General features: G+C 49.4%; 1 protein-coding gene across 2 annotated transcripts; it reads left to right on the top strand.

Annotated features, from left to right (window-relative positions):
• The first annotated feature begins 1788 nt into the window (after positions 1-1788).
• Positions 1789-19882, top strand: NR2E1 (nuclear receptor subfamily 2 group E member 1). Of its 2 annotated transcripts, none has more exons than XM_065834606.2 (9): positions 1789-2664; positions 7777-7922; positions 8677-8764; positions 9054-9289; positions 10558-10704; positions 15110-15206; positions 15592-15741; positions 16011-16116; positions 18427-19882. In XM_065834606.2, exons 1-9 carry the CDS (start codon positions 2640-2642, stop codon positions 18587-18589), a joined length of 1158 nt encoding a protein of 385 aa, XP_065690678.1. In that variant the 5' UTR covers positions 1789-2639; the 3' UTR covers positions 18590-19882. The 2 variants fall into 2 exon arrangements, with proteins under 2 accessions (XP_065690678.1, XP_071662765.1); XM_071806664.1 differs by lacking the exon at positions 1789-2664 and adding an exon at positions 7004-7338.
• Positions 19883-20308: the final 426 nt, after the last annotated feature.

Genomic DNA, 20308 nt, shown 5'->3' with positions numbered 1-20308 from the left:
CAGCCTGTCTCATGTGTGGCTGGAACTTGTGGATGTAGTTGGACCAGCTTTTGCAGTGTTTTTCAAGTGGCTTTGAGTTTGCAGGGCAAAGAATTGTGGCTGCTGTAGGGTCAGAGATCTGCCTCACCAGTGCAGGGGATGCCTGGGGCCAAGTCTGGGCCCTGCTACCATTTTAATCGCCTCTCTTTGTTTTGGCCACCAAGCCCCGCTAATACAGCATGGTCATCTCCTTCCCTGTTGCTCTGAATGTTGCTTAAGGAGTTGAACTTTTTCCCGCATCCCTAGAAGCAGATTTGAAGTGAAAATATATTTCTGTCCCCTGATCCACCAATTTATTTGCTTTCTGGGATCTCCCTGAGCAACTTCCCAGCCCTCTGGACAGTGTCCCTCAGTGTTAGGCAGGACCAGGCTTGTCCTGATTCGAGGCTTCCTTCTGTGCATGGTCGCATGGAGACCAAAGAGCAGAAAATCACTGGGGACTCTGCTGTCCAGAGTCATGCAGCTCCGTGACACAGGTTTGGTATATGCACAAGAGGAATCACCTGTAACTTGGGACAGAAAGATGGAAGGACTGGGACAGCATGTTTGGGACAGGGCTGAGCACCACATTGCCCTAGGATCACAACCAGCAAGGTAGAAGTCAGTCGAGGTGCATTAGCATCTAGCATCAGTGTCGGGAACGATACAGGAGTGACCAAAGGACATCCAAGGGCTTCACAATCTCCTCAGCATCTGCTGGCTCTGCTTCCTGATGCCATTACCCACCTCAGCTTGCAACTGCAGGAGAAATTTTCTTTTCTCCCTTCCCAGACGCGCACCTCTCTCCACCCTTGGGCTGCTCAATCCACTCCCATCTCACAAACGCATTTCCAACAGGACTCGGAGAGCTCGGCAGCCTCTCAGTGAAACCAGAGCTGCTGAGTTGGGAAGGGGTCGTAACTTTGGCCCTTCGCCTCCCCCCAGCACCCCGGCCCCGGCAGCACTGCGAGGACACTCGGGGGGCGGGCTGCTGAGGCGCGGCGAGGTCGGCGGTGCCCGGGGGTCAGAGCACCCCTTCAGTCCCCCGGGGGCAGGGGCGTGGGTGCCCGCCAGCCGGGCCCAGCGTGGGGAGCAGGAGGAGTGATCCCCGGCTGCGGACGGGCACGCTGCACGGTCGCCGTGCAACAAGTCCAGACGCCGGGGAGCGGGAAACCGGGAGCCGCCGGCCACGGGGCTGAGCTCGGCGGTGCCGGCGGTGCCCGGTACCGGGCAGGGCTGGGTCGGCTGAGCGCGCGGCAGGCGGAGGCGACTCCGGCTCCGGGCGCTGGAAGACGCGGAGTTTTTCCAGGCTGAGACAGGGCAGAGCAGTACCCGCTCCTCCTGAGCGTGAAAACAACCCTGCCGCCCTGCTCCGTGTTCAGCCCGCCGTGCGCCTCCAGGAGCCAGCCCGCTCCGGTTTCCCCCGTGCCAGCCACCGGCTCCCGCGGCAAGAGGGAGGTCCGGCCGGCGGCGGGAAGGCTGGCAGCCCAGCCCGGCTCGTCTCGTCTCGCAGCCCCGGCCCGCTCCCCCGCTGCCCTCGCCGGCCGCCAGCACAGTCGCTGTCCGGGTCGGGGCAAGGGCAAGGGCAGGGGCGAACCGTCGGTGAACCCCACCTCTCCACGAATAAGATGCAAAAGAAGCGGGATCTTGATCCGTTCTGATTTTTTTCTTTTTTTTTTTTTTTTTTTTTTTTTGGGGGGGTGGTGAGCGAGGGTGCCTTTTTCTGATAGCGAGGGCACAAGGCGAGTGAGGAGGCGGAATCGTCTCGGCAGCCGCTGCATTTTGTGTGGAAGCTGCTCGGGGGTTCATTAATATCATTAGCATTTAACCCCCTCCCTGCCCCCTCCCCTTCCAGCGCAGGGTGACGTCACGCGGCGGCAGGAGTTGGGGGGAAAGCAAGGGAAGCTCAGTGGGCAAGGGGCGTCCCTCTCCCCTCCCCGCCGCTGCCTGTCACAGCCTCTCTGCCGATATTATAGGGGCCGAAGCCTGGAGCTCAAAGCGCAAAGTCAGCCAGTGTAATGAACTTCTGGAAACCTTTCCCTTTTTATACCATTCAGTTTCTGAGGGGCAGAGACAGCCTCCTCTGACGCCTTTTCCCCCCTTCCATTATTCTTCCAGGCTCTGATCTCCCTGCTCGCTGCACCGAGGCGCTCGGCGCAGAGCCCCGCTCCCCATCCTACCTTCTCCTTCGTCTCATTGTTGTCCTGGCTGCTGTGGCTCTCACTTGCCTTCCAGGAGCGCGGTGGCGAGCACACTCGCACCCCCCTGCACCCTCCCGAGGTCCCGAAAGCATCTGTACGCAGGGGTGCAGCGAGTGGCCGCCGACTTTGTGCGATTTCGTTTCTTTTTTTTCTTTTTTTTTTTTTAATTTTTGACCCTTTTTTTTTTTTTCCCTCGCCTCGCCGCGTCCCCGTCGTGTGTACCTGTCCCTCGGGAGGACATCGCTGGGGAGCAGGGCAGCGGCGAGGATGTGCCGGCCCCCGCGGCGGAGCCATCAGTGAACGCCCGAGGGAGGCACCTGCCCCGTGGAGCCGCCGCGCCGGCGGGCTGGGGGGGCCGCACCGCCTCGCCCCGGCGCCAGCAATTCGCCCCGAGTTTAACGACTCCCGGGGGCTTCGAGCATGAGCAAGCCGGCGGGATCAACAAGTGGGTAATAACGCGGTGGAGACCTCGAGCAGCCTTTCCGAGAGCGGCTGCAGCCTGGCCTGGGGGGCGGGAGGTGGAGGGGAGGGAGAGGAAGAGGAGGGGGGGTTGTGGTTTGGGTTTGCATCCCCCCCCCCCCCCATTAAAAAAGAAGTGTGTGTTTCCATTCGGAGTGGCAATGAAAACGTAGGCTCGGAGTTGCCCCGGCGGAGTTTGGGCCCGGGACTCATAAAAAGCCGCTTTCCAGCTGCCCGCACCGGCTTTCCGCACAGGGAACCGGGGAAAGAGCCCGAGGGAAGCCATCTCCGGGAAAGGCAGCTCCTCCGGCAACGGGGAGGGGGCTTGTCCAGCCTGGGCGCGGGTAGTTGCCTGCGGGTCTCCAGTACTGAGGCGGAGGGGTGAACGTTTGAGTTTAAAGGGCATTAGGGAGGCGAGACGTGCTGCTTTTCTCACGGACTTCGTGCAATCTACTGCGACAGTAGTAGATTTATTTTTAAGAGTTTGAAACTCCAGTCACTCAGTTACATGGAATCGCGTAAGCAACTCTATTGAAGGAGGATTTAAATGCAATACTTTGCACACCATTTCCAGTTACAACAAATAATCCTGCAACGAGGAAAGCAGAAACAACTTAAAAGTCACATTTTCATTAATCCAAAATCCATGCACCTCATAACTGGGGAATTTAAAGCATGACTAACCGCTCTTACAGAATGGCTCAATCCGTATAATCCCAATAGGACTTTCGGAGTTTCTAATATGGATGGAGTCAGTAACAAAGCGGGGGGAAAATACCCAATCCAATTTAACGTCTGACAAGTGATGGATCGGACAGTTGTTTCCTCTGCGCTCAGGCGAGCTCCCAGAGTTGCGGAGCGGCGGAAAAAGGGAGGCAGAGCCAGAAGGGACCGGCTGCAGTACCTGCCACCGGCCGCCCCCGGCTGCCCCGCGGCCTTCTCCTTGCCGCTGAGTTCCATTATTTTGACCTAGGTCCGCCTTTTGTCCTCCAGGACCAGGAAACCGGGGGTCAGCGGCGGCGGGGCCGGGGGGCAGGCGGGGACCGCGGCGCGGAGGTCGCGCGTGGAGGAGGCGGGCGGCGCGGAGGCCGGCGAAGGCCCAGCGCTACGGCCGAGCTGCCGCTGTTTCGCCGTGGGTTTGGCTTGCTTTCTTCCCCCGTGGGACTGAGGGAGGCACTTTTTCTGCGCCAGATCCCCAGGGGAAAAAAAAAAAATAGTAGCGGGGCAGCGGTCGATGTGATAACCGGCGGAGGGGAAGTGGGCAGCGTCGGAAAAAGCGGCGGCGGGATGGGCTGGTTCCCGCCGGCTGACCTCCCCAAACTGCCCGGTAGGTGCGAGAGGAGAGGAAGTGGGATCGGGCCCATGGGCAGCCGCGGCGGGACGTTGTCGGAGCGCCTGGCAGATTTCTGAGTGTCGGTGAAGGGGCAGGAAGGGCCGGAGAGCCTAGTCTCCGAAGGACGGCAGAGCTTCTGCCGGAGACATTTTGCGAGGAGAAAATCCGCTAGGCTGGACCGGGGCCTCCGGACGAACGGCGCTGGGCGACCCCCGACCACCGCCGCCACTTTGACTGTTGATTCCGCCCCCCGCCCAGGCCTCCGGGGACCACCCGAAAAGGACCCCCAGGCCCAGCCCGGCCAGGCCGCGCGGGGATGGGGACATGCGAGAACTGTTCTCGACCGGGGCCAGAGCCCAGTCGGCCTCGGCTGCGAATGCAAAAGCCCGAGCCGCTGAATCGGGGCCTGGGAGCCCGTTCTAGGGGTCCCGGGGGACTCCTGGGCCAGGGGGATCCAGCCTGGCTTTTCTGCCCGCCGGTGGGCGTCTAGCGATGTCAACTGCGATGTCTGCCTGGGTGGTAACAAGACCCCATCCCGCCGTCCCCCGAGCCCAGACTAACTTCTTTCAACAGCCTCTGATGGTAATTACAGTAATCGGGGCTGCCATATATCCTTTAAGCAATTATGACACACAAAAAAAGCCCCCAAGGACCCCCTGTCGTGGGATGTTCAAAACGGTTTCCCAGCTAAACAGAAATCCCATTTTCTTAGCGCTAAACTTCTGAGACGAAGCGGTACCTCGGGGAACCGGAGCGCTTTTAAACAGAGTTAATCAGTTATCTCATGACCCCGTGTCAAGCTTACATTTTTCTCTTCCCACCCCCCGCCCTGCCTCTTCCCTGTCCGCTTATTTCATATTTCGCCCTGCACGAAAGTTTTCTCATAACAGCCTCCACGGGCTGGAGATGGGGGTGGCGGAGGGGTGCAGAGCGCGGCCGGGATTGCGGGCGGGCGGCAGGACGGGGCGAACTCCCAGCAGATCGGGGAGGGCTCCCTGCGTCGTGTCCCCGCTCTCCGTCCGTCTCCTCGTCGGAAGCCGCGGAGCTGATCGGACAGGCTGCGCAGCTTCGCCGGCTGGAAACGTGATTATTTGGGTTTGGCGAGGTGCTCCAGACGCTCGGGTTTTATACATGGAATATGTGGCTGTGTAAATAATATATGGAACATATGTTCGCATGCGTGGTGTGGATATATATGTATATATAATGCACATGATGTTTTAAAAGCGGCTCCCGAGCTTCAAATGCAGCCGGATAAAACTGTTCTGTAACATCAACCCAAGTTTCTTTCCTCTCTGCCTTTTAGCGTCGACGAAGCCGAACCGGGGATCCTCTCGCCGCCGGCCAGCCGGCGAAGCGGGGACGCCCGCGGCTGCCCGGTGCCCCGGGTGGCGGCCCTCCGGCGGGCCCGGGTGCTGGGGTCGGCTGCCGAGGGAAGGGAGAGCGGGGGGGGGCGGTCCCGGCGGCGGGCCGGGGTGCGCGGGGGCAGCGCGGCAGTGCCGGGCTCTGCACCGGGATGCACCGCCGCTGCACGTACCGCTTCAGTGTCTCTCCCCCCACCCCCAGCCTGCCCCTCCTCCTCCTCCTTTGTGTGTGTGCGTGTGGACCCTCTCTCTCCCCGTGGATGCTAAGGGCTGGAGAGGGAAGTCGAGCGCTTTCCCCCGTTGGCATTGTGCGATATCCGAATTCCCATGCTACACTTTTTGACGGGTCACTGGTGCCCCAATAGGCAGGTGGCAAGGAGGGCTTGTAATTACACACTCCCAGAAACCGTGCCTTGGCCTCAGCCCTCCTCACGGGTGCCTACCTGCAGCTCCAAAGCCGCGGCTTGCTCGTAGGCAGTGGGGCGGGGGGGCTTTCTTTAGCTGCGCTCCTTATTAATTGCGTAAAAGTTTTCTATTCTTTAACCTCTCTCCCTCCCACCCTCCCTCCGCCACCCCTCCCTCTCTCAGTCCCTAACCTAATCCCCGTCCCTCTCGCCGTGTTGTGTATAGCAGCTGTCGGGTTTCATTTAGGGGAGAAGCTGGCAGCTTGTGCTCATTGGAGGCAGTCAAACGAGTTTCAATGGGCAAAATCATTAAGTTAACACTTTATCTAATGTCCCTATTGTCTGCCAGCAGGCATTGTCTTAGAGCCTTAGCGTAGACATGTCTGAAAATATGTCGGGTTCCTAAATTCTCTAGGGAGCGAGAGGAGCCCCTGCGGCCTGTTCCCTCCCCCACCGCCCCCCCAACAGCGCTCCGGACCGCATCACACGCTGCCGCCTTCCCCCTTCCCTTCTCCTTACCCATCCGCAGCCGGGGCTCTCCCTAAATTACTTCTTAACAAAGATAGCGGCTCCGAGCGCTTTCCGTCGGAGTTTGGAGACTAAGATTTGGTGAGAGTCACTGAATCTCCAGCCTAAGTTGTGGTAGGAGGAAAGAAGGATGTTTGAGGTAGAGGAAAAGAAAAAGAAAGAAACGAGAATCGAAGAGAATTGAAGGCAAAAAAAAAAAAGAGAGGAGAGAGAGAAGGAGAAGGAGAAGGAGAAGGAGAAGAGAGAAGAGAAGAGAAGAGAAGAGAAGAGAAGAGAAGAGAAGAGAAGAGAAGAGAAGAGAAGAGAAGAGAAGAGAAGAGAAGAGAAGAGAAGAGAAGAGAAGAGAAGAGAAGAGAAGAGAAGAGAAGAGAAGAGAAGAGAAGAGGGAAAGGAAAGGAAAGGAAAGGAAAGGAAAGGAAAGGAAAGGAAAGGAAAGGAAAGGAAAGGAAAGGAAAGGAAAGGAAAGGAAAGGAAAGGAAAGGAAAGGAAAGGAAAGGAAAGGAAAGGAAAGGAAAGGAAAGGAAAGGAAAGGAAGAAAAGGAAAGGAAGAAAAGGAAAGGAAAGGAAAGGAAAGGAAAGGAAAGGAAAGGAAAGAAAAGAAAAGAAAAGAAAAGAAAAGAAAAGAAAAGAAAAGAAAAGAAAAGAAAAGAAAAGAAAAGAAAAGAAAAGAAAAGAAAAGAAAAGAAAAGAAAAAGGAAAAATATAAAGATGAAGGGGGAAAAAAGGATAAACGAGAAGAGTAAAACCTGAGAAAAAGGCAAAAGCCAAGAGGGGTTTTGGCGCGTTTCTTGAACCGGGCTGCGATAAACTCCGTTCAGTTCAGGTTTTTACATCACCCTGAGAGCATTTGCAATTCTAGTCACAGTCGGTGCGCAGGCGGCCCCGCGCCCCATCCCGCCCGCAGTTTGCACCCGCCTCCGCGCACGAAGGCGAAGCGGAAAGTTTTGCTGCAGGTTTGGGGGTGAAGAAAATGGCATGGCTGGTCTGTGGCAGGAACCAGGCCCCTTTCCCTGGGGTTGCTGCGCGGGAGAGTAGGTTACTTGTCGTCCTGGTCATGTTATTTTGTTTTTGTTTATTCTGTGCCTCGGTCTCCTGACCGCTCTCCCGCCCAGGGAAAGTGCAGTCCTCTGTTTGCCGAGCGCCAGAAAGCGAGGGAAACGCCGCGCCTCCCCCTGCCCGCCCCCCCCCCCAAGTTGTTTCACCCCACCCGCATCCCCACTTCTAGCGGGCAAGTCTGCTGCTCCCGCTGCTGTAATCTTCCCTTCCAAAATGGGTCTTGGCGATTATAGAAGATCCAAATAAACGTAGCGGGGCATGAATAATGCTCATTGTAGAAAACTGACACTTGCTCAAGGAAAAGAAAGTTGGCTATAAAATCACTTCATTATTTGCTTGTACTGCGGCTCTGGGGCTAATCCCTCCGGAGGTCAGATTGCTGAGCGCTCCCTCTCTCCCTTCTCTGCTTTCAGGTCGCATTTTAGACATCCCTTGCAAAGTGTGTGGGGACCGCAGCTCCGGGAAACACTATGGGGTTTACGCCTGCGACGGGTGCTCGGGATTTTTCAAGCGGAGCATCAGAAGGAATAGGACCTATGTTTGCAAATCGGGAAATCAGGTACCAGCCGCAGCGCAGCCCCCTCAGAGCCTGCACCTCTTACCCTTCTTTTCCCCCCAGGGCCCAGTATTGCCCTCCCCGTCAACAGAAACACCCGTAGCAATAAGATCCAGCTGCCACGTAGCCACCACCTTCCTTCTCTACCTGGCCGAGGCCGGGTGCTGGATGTCCCAGCCCGCCTCCGTCCAGCACGTCCCCCGACCCCGGGCCCTGCGGCCGCAGCCCACAGGGGAGGATGGGGGGCGGATGTGCAAGGAGGGAGCGGGGGTGACGGCGTGCAGCCAGTTCATCTGCTGACTACACCAGGCAAGAGAGGGGCAGCCCCCCGGTAAGCCATAAGCCATAGCCGGTCGATTGGCAACCAATACGATTTCCACCCCCGGCGGGTCGCACCTGCGCCCGGGCGGAGGCAGTTCTGCTTTTTACCCCTCCCCCTCCGGCTGTGCTCATTCCCAGTCCCGGACTGTCCCCGCGGGGATGCGGGGCTGGGGACGCGGCGGGGGGCACAGGGGACCGGGGTGGCCCGAGGGGGCGGTGCCGCCGTCGCTGTCTCGGGTGCTGAATGTGGCTCGGCCCGCCCCGCCGCGGGGCCAAGATCCCCGGCCCGGCCCGGCCTGGCCTCCCACGCCCCTCCTGGACTCGGCCCGGTTCCCCCTGGAGCACCCAGTGGCGGCCGCCTCCGTGCATCCCGCCGCCGCGATCCGGCGGGGTCAGTGCGCTGCTTCCCCCGGCCCGACGGCTGCCTGTGTTGCAGGGAGGCTGCCCGGTGGACAAGACGCACCGGAATCAGTGCCGGGCCTGCCGGCTGAAGAAGTGCTTGGAGGTCAACATGAACAAAGACGGTACCTGCTCCACCTTTCCCGGGGCTGGGGCGGTGGGGTGGCAGGAGGGAGCCGGACCTTATTCTGAACTGGGCAATGGTGTGTCACTGCAGGCTCTCCCACTCAGGGACCCTAATGACCCCCCATCCTGTGGCAGCCTTGCCCGTTTAGTCCGAGATATCCCCTGGGTGGGGGATGTGAGGCCAGCCCTGAAAAATTGCAAGGAGGGAGGGAAGCCCAGCCAAGCAATGTGGGGTACCCAGTGTGGGACCCCACGGTGACTCCCTTGCCTCTGCTTTGTGCCCTGCAGCGGTGCAACATGAGCGGGGCCCTCGGACCTCGACAATACGGAAGCAGGTGGCCCTCTACTTCCGTGGGCACAAGGAGGAGAGCGGTGGTGCCCCACACTTCCCCGCTGCCGCTCTGCCAGCGCCCGCCTTCTTCACCGCCGTGTCCCAGCTGGAGCCCCATGGCCTGGAGCTAGCTGCCGTTGCTGGTACCCCTGAGAGGCAGACTCTGGTGGGCCTGGCACAGCCCACCCCAAAGGTCAGCCACTGCCCTGGCACCTGGCACACCTGCAGACCCTTGCTGCTCTAGGGTAGATATGGCAAAGAGCAAGGCTTGAGGCCTTGCAGGTTGTGGTGGGGACTCTTCTGTTATGTCCCTAAAAGCTCTGAAGATATGAGGTGCAAGGGGTAAGAGGGCCTCTGCAAAAGAGGTACGCAGAAGGACTGACTGATAACCTGCTCCATACAAACCCTGTTTCTCCCACATCTTTACCCCCCATGTGGTTGCAGAAGTGCTCCTCCTGCCTGGAGGCCATCCACAAATCAATTTTAAACCTTGTTTCATGAGCATGAGCTGCAGACACTGAATTTTCTTCAGCAAAATGCCCATGTCCACAGCAGTGTAGTCCAGAAAGTACTATATGTACTGACCAAAGCCTGCAGCTTGTCCACAGATATAAAAGTGTTTAAGCTTGCTCTGTGCTTTTTGGCTGTGACATTTCCTAAGCAGCCCAACGGAAGTCCTGCTCTGACATCAACTGCACAGGAATTAGCCATTAGGTGGTGTTTTTCATTAACCCATTTGTAATGGCATTTTGCCTGTTTATAGCACCTAGAAAATCAGAGAAGAAACAACTTAAATAGTTCTCCAGTTAGAGTTGGTAGCTTGGCAGAATCTATCATGAACATGTTCACAACATATAGTTTAAAGTTATAATTTTGGAAAATACTGATTCTGAAATTATTTAACAAGAAAACATAGCACATGCTTGAAAATGTAACTCCATTCCAACACTACACACCCTCCATGTAGTTACGCTTAGCTCTGCGCATCTGCTTACAGCCTGCTGTGGTCAGGGAATCAGATGAAGGGTAAGGTGAAATCAGTGCTTATTGATTTGCTGAGCAAGCCTGGAGTGTAAATTAGCCTCTGAAGCATAGGTTACAAATCACAAAGTCTTAATCCAATTTGTACTCTTCTAACTCTGCTACCAGAGGTGTGTTAATGTGTAACAGGGTAAAGGATGACATTGCATTTTTGTCATTTTTTTTCCCCCTCATGTAAGAATCTCATTCTCCCTTCAGCCTCCCCCAGAGAACTGTTTCTGTTCATCTACATGGATGAGCAGCAGAGAGCAGTTTAGAATGAGTCCACTGACAGCAATGCCCTCTGCTTGCAGAATAAGAGAGTGCACACTCTGTATTGGGCATGAGCACGATGCACTGAATGGTAGCTGTCAGGGAGAGGAAGACCAGGCTGTCCTGGTGACATTGTATGAAGTTGCTTTATTTTCTTTTTGACATTAGTACCCACATGAAGTCAACGGTACCCCTATGTATCTCTATGAAGTGGCCACCGAATCCGTCTGTGAGTCAGCAGCCAGACTTCTGTTCATGAGCATCAAGTGGGCCAAGAGTGTCCCAGCCTTCTCCACCTTGTCCTTACAAGATCAGGTAAGGCATCTGTGGTGGGAATGGCATTGGCCTGGCCTGCCTGTTAAAGAAGGCTCACAGCTCAGATTGGGTCCTGAACCTTAAGCTCTAGATCTTTACATCCATGATGAACTTTAGCAGTTCTGAAGTTCAGGGCAGAGTTTTGGTCTGTCTTGAAACCACAGATTTAGAAACTGCTTTCCTCCAACTGTTATTTCATGAAGGAAATTAAAATCAACCTGGAAAAAATTTAATATAAAGCAAATATTATGGGAGGACAAGTCCTAGAGGAAAAGTCACCAGGCTGCAGACCAAGTTTAGCATGTCAAAACTGCTTCACCACTGGTGGGACAACTTTCCCCTCCATAAAAAGGGGAACAGCAACCTACTTTGCTATTTTGGGACAGGAAGTGTTTAGTTAAGCATGCAGCCTCAGGATAAGACCAAGGTGTTTTCCAAAGACCATTCCTCTTCCTCTCCCTCTTCCTTTTCCCCTTCCCCTCCGTCCTCCTCTCCTCTCCTCTCCTCTCCTCTCCTCTCCTCTCCTCTCCTCTCCTCTCCTCTCCTCTCCTCTCCTCTCCTCTCCTCTCCTCTCCTCTCCTCTCCTCTCCTCTCCTCTCCTCATTTACACAGCCAACATTTTTTCTTATTCATGTTGGCTTCAGTGAACTTACATTACATTACAATTTGGCTGGCCCCCAACATTTTTCACCATTAATTAAAACTTTCCTTAATTTGTCTTGTTTTCCTCTATGATAATTTGTCTTTGCCTCAGGTAAATCATATATGAACCATATGAGCTAAAGGAATTTCTTAATGACTTGATTCTTGATGAGGACTCAGTGTGCTTTGTATAATGCACTAATTAAAAAAAAAAAAGTAATCAGATAATTATAAAATGAAAGGGGAGAAATCTACGCAAAGCTCCAATCATAAAAGGTGTCTAATACTTTGATATGATTGAGCTAATTTCCCAAAATGGTAACTAGAAATGTTGTGCCTTAGATGTTGCATAGCAGTCAGCAGAGGAACTAGTTCCTTTCCATGGATGCATGTTACAAATGTTGCAGTTGATATGCAAATACGTATTTTGAATTGAAAGAGAAGGGCTTCTTAGGAAACCAACAGTGTTTTCTACCTAAATCATGATGCTGACAAGGTGATATAAAGTTAAGGCACACTGAAATGTTCTTGTTCTAGCACCAGACCCACGTTTTTGAAATCCCTGTTGTGAAAATAGAAAAAGGGGGATGCTGCTCAGCTCTGGCTGCAGTGCTGCTGTGGAGTGACCATGAGGAGAGCAATGAGACAGGGCCCAGGAGGTTACACACACTGCTAGGTAAATGGTGGTCCCTGTGCAGCATGTTCTTCTCACATGCTGTCTTCTGCTGCTGCTACTCCTACACATGAAGCAACTAAAGAAATGGACTCAAATATTGGGGCTGACAGCAAGTGTGTCACTTCAGCAGGAGCCTCAGCATGTGGGAAGAGGCTGAGTCGTTCTCTAGATCAGTGAGGTCCACAGGACAGCCCTTAGGGGAAGGCTTCATTTGATGTAAACTGGGTATGTTTCCCACAAGGTCATCTCTGTTATTGTGCAGAGGAAGAGGCAGCAGGATTTGGGAGCAAGGGCAGCCTCCATTGCACATGACCAAGCATGCCTGAGACAGCATAGATACCAGAATGTTCCTATTTAAATAACTCACTGCCTCTTTCACTTTCACATCAGGGACTCATGTTAGCAAATTACATATTAAAATCCCAGCCTTTCCTTAACAGCACCTTGACTTGCTGTACCTCAATGCAAGCCAGCTTCCTCACAACTCAGAGCTGTTCAGCTCTACAGCTTTGACCTGGGCCTCTTTCTGCATGATTCCCTTGTCATATTTAGGAGAGCTGGAGAAGAAATAACTCTGATTTTAATCACCTTATTTCATGAATAATCAGACAGTTGATTTTTATAATAGCGTCATTGCATTATTTAATTTGACAATGGCCCAGCTGTAAATGTCTGCATTTCTCTTTTTGTATCCCTGACGTCTGCCTGAGGAGAAACTAAAACCTTCTCCTGGATCTTGCTTTTGTTGTGTTTTCCCAAAAAAAGGCAAATGCATTGTGATTCCAGGACTCGTGACAGTTTCATCTCAAAGGCAAGGAAATAAGTTGAAAACAATTTGCTGACAAAATATAAGTCTGAGGATTGATGTGTTACTGCCTTTGGTAAAACAGAGGCTGTATTCCTTCCCCAGCTCCATAGAGCTAATCCCATTGTGGATTTGAAACCACACAACAAAAACTCCATGCTTCAAGTTCTGCTGGCCTGCACACCTGCCCAGCTTGTCTGTAAGACAGGTTGGCCCAGTGCAGGTCACCAACAAAAGGTTGTACTAACAGGATGAGGCTGATTAAGAAGCAAAAAACAGTCCTTCAGAAAGCCTAGTATTTCTTGTTTCTTTGAAGAAAGAGGGCTGTGTATGACTTCAGCATGAATTATTTTAATTGGTGGTTTTACAGACTTATGCATAGGCATGAAGAAAGCTTCAGCTATTGGAATAGTCCCTCATTTTTAAAGTCTTCTGACTTTAAAGACTTAGTGGGAAAGAATATACGAAATTGATATCTTCAAGGAACCACCATCCATTACCATTGTATCTGCATGAATGAATGACAAAAAAAGTTTTACAAAAGCAACTGAAAGGCTGGCAAATCATTTCCTATGTCATGTAGAAACCTGCACATCCATCAGGCAGGATTATCCGGAGGACGGGCTGAGTTTGCAGGCAGCAGCAGTTGGGAGAATAATGAGCAGGTTCAGCAGCTATTAGAACAGAGCTGAGATGGGCACTGCACCCCAGGCCCCCTTCCCCCTCCATATTTTGTGCAATAATCCGGGCAGCCTCCAGTACTGTAAAATCCAAGGTAATTATTTCAAACTATCTATACACAGAGATGGAAATATTTTCCTGTCACAATTTCCTTAGTCAAGTTATATAGAAGTTCTGCAAAGCACATAGCACAAAAAGGCACAAAATGGGCATAAATCTGCAGTGACAAGCTGAGAGCAGAGACTCCAAGACTCTTCTTCCCATTCCAATTGAAACAGGTTGGTTTAAAATGCATAATACTGTTAAGAGTCAGCACATAGCTAAAGGATCCATTCTTACTGTATGCTTTCTGTATCATCTATTACTTTCACATATCTGATTCCAAGGAAATCACAGTTCATCTGTTGAGATGTATTTTTCTTTTTACTTCGTTCTTCCTTTTGCAAAGCCTTTATAGTCTTAAAATACCTTCCTTCCTGTTTTCCTAAGAAGCTAAGTTGCTGACACTTTCAGGAACCACAGCAATATTAATACTTGTGGTTTGCTGTTTTTCTGCATGAGTTTTGGGCAGTCTGTTGCCACTGCATGGAGCCACCAGATGATCCCTCCTGAGTCCGTTACAATTCTCACCCTTCCAAATCTCTCCCACTCTGTTGAGAGACATGATGTCCCAGCAATGTGTACACACCACAGCATGTTATCTAGGCCATGAACTTCAGCTGAATTGCAGGCCCTCCAAACCCCTCTTAAGAGCTGGTCTGGGCCAACAATACAAAGGTGCCCTCAAGACTAAACATGTCTGTTCTAGCTTTCCTGGTCTGAATTACCAGGAGTCACGTCTCCTCATAGATGCACCACTGCCTCTCCACGGAAATCAAAGGGATTGCCTCCTAACAGAGAAGAACACATCCTCCATGCAACCAGGCAATGTACAAAAATTGCAGAGAAGTAGTAATCCTGTCAGCGTAGGTGCTTTGATACTCAGTTCTCTGAAAGGAAACGGCAAAAGCAAAAAGCAAGGAAACAAATGACACTGAGAAACCATATGCGTGCCCAGATGCTGTGCTTGCAAGAGCTAAAGACTTACTTAGTAAGGAAGGGGTTAAAGATACATATGTGCTCTAAAGCAGTGCTCCCTACTGAGTGATGTAATTTCAGGACATTTTCCAGGCTTTTCTTAGCAAATCCCGCCTTCCTGAGGGAAAAGAGGGTAATCCCTAGAGACAGGAAAGCACTCATCCAGCTTGTCCCAGGACAGGTGTTATGTGCCAAGAGAGAGGAGGAGAGCACCGATGCTGTGCTGAGAAACACAGGCGAGTCTTCATGTTGTGAGGAAGCTCTCTGGGATTGGACTTCTCACTCTCCTTTTCTCTTTCTCCTCCCTTTTGGTCCACAACATGGTGCCCTCAGTGTTTTTCTGCAATGCACAGGCTTTTTTCTAGACACCTTCTCAAAAAGCTAAGAGTTAACGAATGCTGTGGGGAAAATACCATGACAGGCATTTAAAGCAGTTTTTAAAATAACAGAAATTTACATATTTAAATTGTTTATAAATCTATAAATTATACACTATGTTATATTGTACATCTATTGTATGACAGCTGATGCTTTTGGAAGATGCTTGGAGAGAACTGTTTGTTCTAGGAATAGCACAATGGGCCATTCCAGTTGATGCTAACACTCTACTGGCTGTATCGGGTAAGAATTGCACAATTTAATGACTTTGTTACAAAAATTACCATAAAAATACATTACTGAAAAAAGAACAACATGTAAAGAATAACAAATTCCTAGTGAACAATAGAGCATACCTGTCATTTATAAATCTATATTTAAATGCAAATAATGTTGTTTTGTTGTATTCATGACTGCTTGCATTGTCATTTAAATGCAAATTACTGTGTTTGTTATCATCCAAGAGAAGATTTTATATTAACTTTCATACAATATAGTCAGTTTACATGGAACCAGACAGACAAGTGTGACAATAGAGTGGATATTGATACACAGGATTTTGTCAGAAATCAATATAAAATAAAGCAAATGCCTTTAATACTATTTATTTAATCTCTTTCTGTTTTAGGCATGAACGGTGACAATACAGATTCTCAGAAGCTGAATAAAATTATTTCAGAAATACAGGCTTTACAGGAGGTTGTGGCTAGATTTAGACAACTTCGGCTAGATGCTACTGAATTTGCCTGTCTCAAATGCATTGTCACTTTTAAAGCTGGTAAGCAAAAAGAATCTCTTGCTCATCTGGTCTGATAACTACAAGGTTGCTCCTTTAAAGTAAAAACGATGTTTTAAATCAGACATAGCTTGATATCATCCAACAGGTTTCCTGGTATTGAATTCCAGTAGTCAGTGTTGCATTTTGAAAGGCTGACAGTGGAGTGCAGGGGCACTAATGGGAATGTTTAATTTCCACTAATAGCAGTAGCTGAACTGTTCTGACCCACCCAAGAGTCAAGCTGAACTAGTAACCGATCTGCTTTCCAGTGCCTACACACAGTGGTTCCGAACTGAGGAGTTTCCGAAATGCTGCCGCCATAGCAGCCCTTCAAGATGAAGCCCAGCTCACTCTGAACAGCTACATTCATACCAGGTGAGCGGTGTCTCCTCTCAGTACTGTTTACAGGTGCAGGGGTAAAATCCTGCTCTCACTCTAGTGGAAGTGACATTGCCACTGACTGAAATGGAGACCAGGCTGTTGCTACAAGTATACACTGGCTGTCAGCCTGCTGGGATTTGGCAGTTCCTGATGGAAAGGAATCATATAAAAGGTTGGAAACGATCATTAAGATCATCAAGTCCACTGTCAACCTAAAACTACCAAGTCCACCACTAAACCATGTCCCTACACGTCTTTAAAACACCTCCAGGGATGGTGACTCAGCCGCTTCCCTGGGCAGCCTGTTCCAGTGCCTGACAACCCTTTCCATGAAGAATTTTTTTCCTGATATCCAGTTGAAACCTCCTCTGACACAACTTGAGGCGATTTTGTCTTGTCCTATCACTTGCTACTTGGGAGGAGAAACCAACACCCTCCATGCTACAACCTCCTTTCACGTAGTTGCAGACAGCAATAAGGTTTCCCCTCAGCCTCCTTTTCTCCAGGCTAAACAGCCCCAGTTCCCTCAGCTGTTCCTCATCACACTTACGCTCCAGAGCCTTCACCAGCTTAATTGCCCTTCTTTGGACACACTCCAGTACCTCAGTCTAGTCAGACAAATAGAAATGTGGTAAAAGGAGAGACCTTCCTGAGAAGTGAGACCTGCTGTGAAACACTTTGTGGTTCAGAAAGCTACATTTTCCTCCACACTTTATTCAGTTAAATACTTCTAGTAGCGATGCTCAAAACGACGTCACATTTCACAGCAGTATAAGAGCTTTTGACTTATGACCTCCAATATGCTTCCTCATTTTATTTATCCCATTTTGCAGACACATAAGTTGGGACACAAGGAAGTTAAATGGCTCTTCCAAGACTCCACCCTGAGTATGTTCTCAGGATGAAATGAAAAATCCAGAACTTGTGAATCCCATTTTGGTGCCATGGCAGAGTGATGAGAATAATTGTTTGGAAATCATATATTTCCCTCTGTCTCATTCAAGATAAGTCCCACAGGATACAAAAATCTTAAAACCTGTTGTAAAAGCTGTAGCTGTCATCCCACAAAGTATACAGGGGTACTCCCAGGAACTCTTGAAATGTGCTGTGCAAAATACAGTCCCACACTCTAGAACAGCTGGCTATGAGCAGACCAGTAGACTCCTCCTATGGACCACGGGAGAAGCCAGAAGAATGCACCTAACATCTGCTGCAACAGCTGCTCTGGCTGGTTCAGGACTTCTAGGGAGAGCTGTTTTAGGTCTTGTAAAGACCATGTCTCAGTCCTTTATCTGCACTGGACGTCCATGAGACCAGCACACTCCGAATGAGACAGGGCCTGTTGGAGGATGAAACTAGGGAGCAACAGTTTTACGTGGTCATGGTTTCCATTCCAGGCACAGCAATTTTTCCATTGTATTTGTGCATTGCTGGAAATATTTAGCTACTGGACTAAACAGTATCTGTTGTAAAAGACAACGTTCTACAAGGAAAAAAGTGCAGTTCTCTGACAGGGCTGCCACATTTGACTCCAGTGGGACAGGGCTTCAGCTTGTGTTTCATCCTCAGGCTTGAATTTTCCTTCCTGCCTTCTTTGATCTCAGAGGAGTCACCCTCAGCAGGACACATGGGAGGGCAGACTGGAGAAGCAGAGTGGTTCTCTGAAGGACCCACTCCTTTCAGGGACACCACTGTAAGCAGAGGCTTGAGAATCGCTGGTGTAAAGTCAGTGTAAGCACAGCTAGAATACATATCCTATATTGTGTTGGCTTCAAAAGCTGTGAGGAAGGATAGAACTATCCTATTACATAAATACACTACCTGGGGATAAAACACAGCTTCTTTAACAACAACAAAGAAAATATTTCTAAATGTCAATTGGTATTCAATGTGTGAAGGGAACAAAAAGGGGCAAAATGATTACCATGACAATCCAGCCAGGTTTAAACTGCACTTAAAATGACAGGGTAGTTATTATAGGTCAAGCTCTTCCCTGAACTGCATCAAGAAGGTAGTTGTTGTCTGAGGGACAAGTCAGAGTGGATCCTGTCTCTGTATTGTTACTGCTCTGAGGGAATAAACAAAGGAGTTAATCAAAACTCAGAGACATTGGTCTATATTCTGATAACCCCCATTAAAAGAGTTTTCCTTGGAGTCAATCTCCTTGCTCACATGAGTAGAAAACACAGGTAGCACCCACCTGTACAATTTGCTGAATATTGTTCTTTTCTGTAAAGTAAAATATTTTATTTGGAAAAATATCTAAGAAGTTCCACAACATGTTTTTCCCTCTCTTTCTCCCAGGTATCCCACACAACCCTGTCGTTTTGGAAAACTTTTATTGCTTTTACCAGCTTTACGTTCAATTAGTCCGTCTACAATAGAAGAAGTGTTTTTCAAAAAGACCATTGGGAATGTACCCATTACAAGACTGCTTTCAGATATGTACAAATCCAGTGACATATAAATGACCTAAAAGAAACAATCAGGATGGACAGTTTGAGAAGAACTTTTATCTATGGAGAATAAGCCTCAACTAACAAAATCTACAGGAAGCATAAGCCTGGGAATGTTTAGCCTTTAAACCCATTGACAAAAATTACCCCAGTAGATATGATTCTGCTGCTCTGAACAAAGTGATTTAGATCACGGAGAGAATGCTTTGTTCTACAGAAAAAGTGAAAGTGGTTGGAATTTGGCTGCTATTCCTGTTACTACAGGATGGAGGCAATTCAGATGCCAGTCATAGTTAACAAAGACTTCGCTTTTCTCTCATTTAACTGGCAGATCTAAGACAAAATGTGAAAGAAGGTACTATGGTTTGTTCAGTATTTGGAACTGGGTGACCAAACTCGGCTTCTGTTGTAACAGGGGATGTGATGGCCTTCAGAACTGTTTTTAAAATAGCTTATGTTGGGAAAATGTTTTTAAACGATAGGCAACATTTCAGACCAGGTTACCAAAACATTGCTTCTGCTATAATACATCATAAAGTGGCCTTCAGAACTGATTAAAAAGTAGCTTATGACGGCAGCTCCATTCTTCCTGCAAAACAAACTGGTGACCTTTGATGCAGACATCACCACAATTTGTTTGGTTAACACCTTAAAGACAGAAGAGCTTTATACACTTCCCCCCAACCTTCCCTCCTCTTTCTTCCAGACACACAGACACATGTTCACACACACACCTGAAAAGATACAAGTCAAGAGAGGAAGACTAAAACAGCAAAACCAAATACAATGGAGATGACTGCTTCAGTGACCTGCTGGCTGTCCTGTTGGCACAGTGCTGTGAAACCAAAGGCAACGGTGGCCAAACTCTGTCAGTGAGATGTGCAGAGAAGTGAAATGACTATTAAAAAAAAAAAAAAAAAAATCAATGGAAGGAATCTTATTTCAAAGAAATAAAGGTTGTTGACTGATAAAATGCTAACAATTTCCAAAAGTCTCCAATGCCTTTTTAGAAAACTCCAGGTTCTAATTTTGAAGCCTTGTTCACCTATACCCTCTCACACACAAAAGTGTTATAAGCTGCTTATTTGATGTATAAAAAAAATGTAGAAACAAAAACATTTAAAGATAGCTGCTGTACTTTTCAAATTTGATTTGTTATTAGAAACTAGCACTGAGAAAAATCAGCACTTGGACTATCATAGAATGAGTAAAACTTTTCCTGTACAAAGTGGATTAACTGATTTGTGAAGTTAAAAAGTTGTACTCATTGTATTTACAAAGAATAAAAATATATTGAATTTAAATTACTTTCCACTGTTCTTTTAATGCTTGTCCTATTTCTGTATTAGTTTCTTCCACTGTACCCTACTTACTAGGGAACAGAAATATTCTCTACTAAAATGGATTAACTTGTATCCTGTGGAGTCTCCATCATCAGAGCTTTTAAAAAACAGGTTAGACAACCATTAAAGGAATAGCTTCAGTCATCCTGCCTCAGGGCAAAGTGACTTTGAGGTCCTGCATAGAACTGTCTTCTATAATTCAAAGAAACCTTGCAGCAGGTGTATATTTCTCAAGGAGCTGACACAGAGCTTTTTCTAAGACACAATATTGAACAGACCAGAGGTCCAACCTAGTATAGTCTTCAGTTTCACATTACTACAGTTTTTAATAACAGTAAATTGTGCAGCTAACAGAGGGGGATGAGTAGAAAAACACTGCTTCAATTA

Source organism: Patagioenas fasciata, chromosome 3 (genome assembly GCF_037038585.1).
Source record: "Patagioenas fasciata isolate bPatFas1 chromosome 3, bPatFas1.hap1, whole genome shotgun sequence".
Taxonomy (NCBI): domain Eukaryota; kingdom Metazoa; phylum Chordata; class Aves; order Columbiformes; family Columbidae; genus Patagioenas; species Patagioenas fasciata.
Note: the sequence above shows the minus strand (reverse complement) of the source record. Positions and strands in the feature narration are given on the sequence as shown.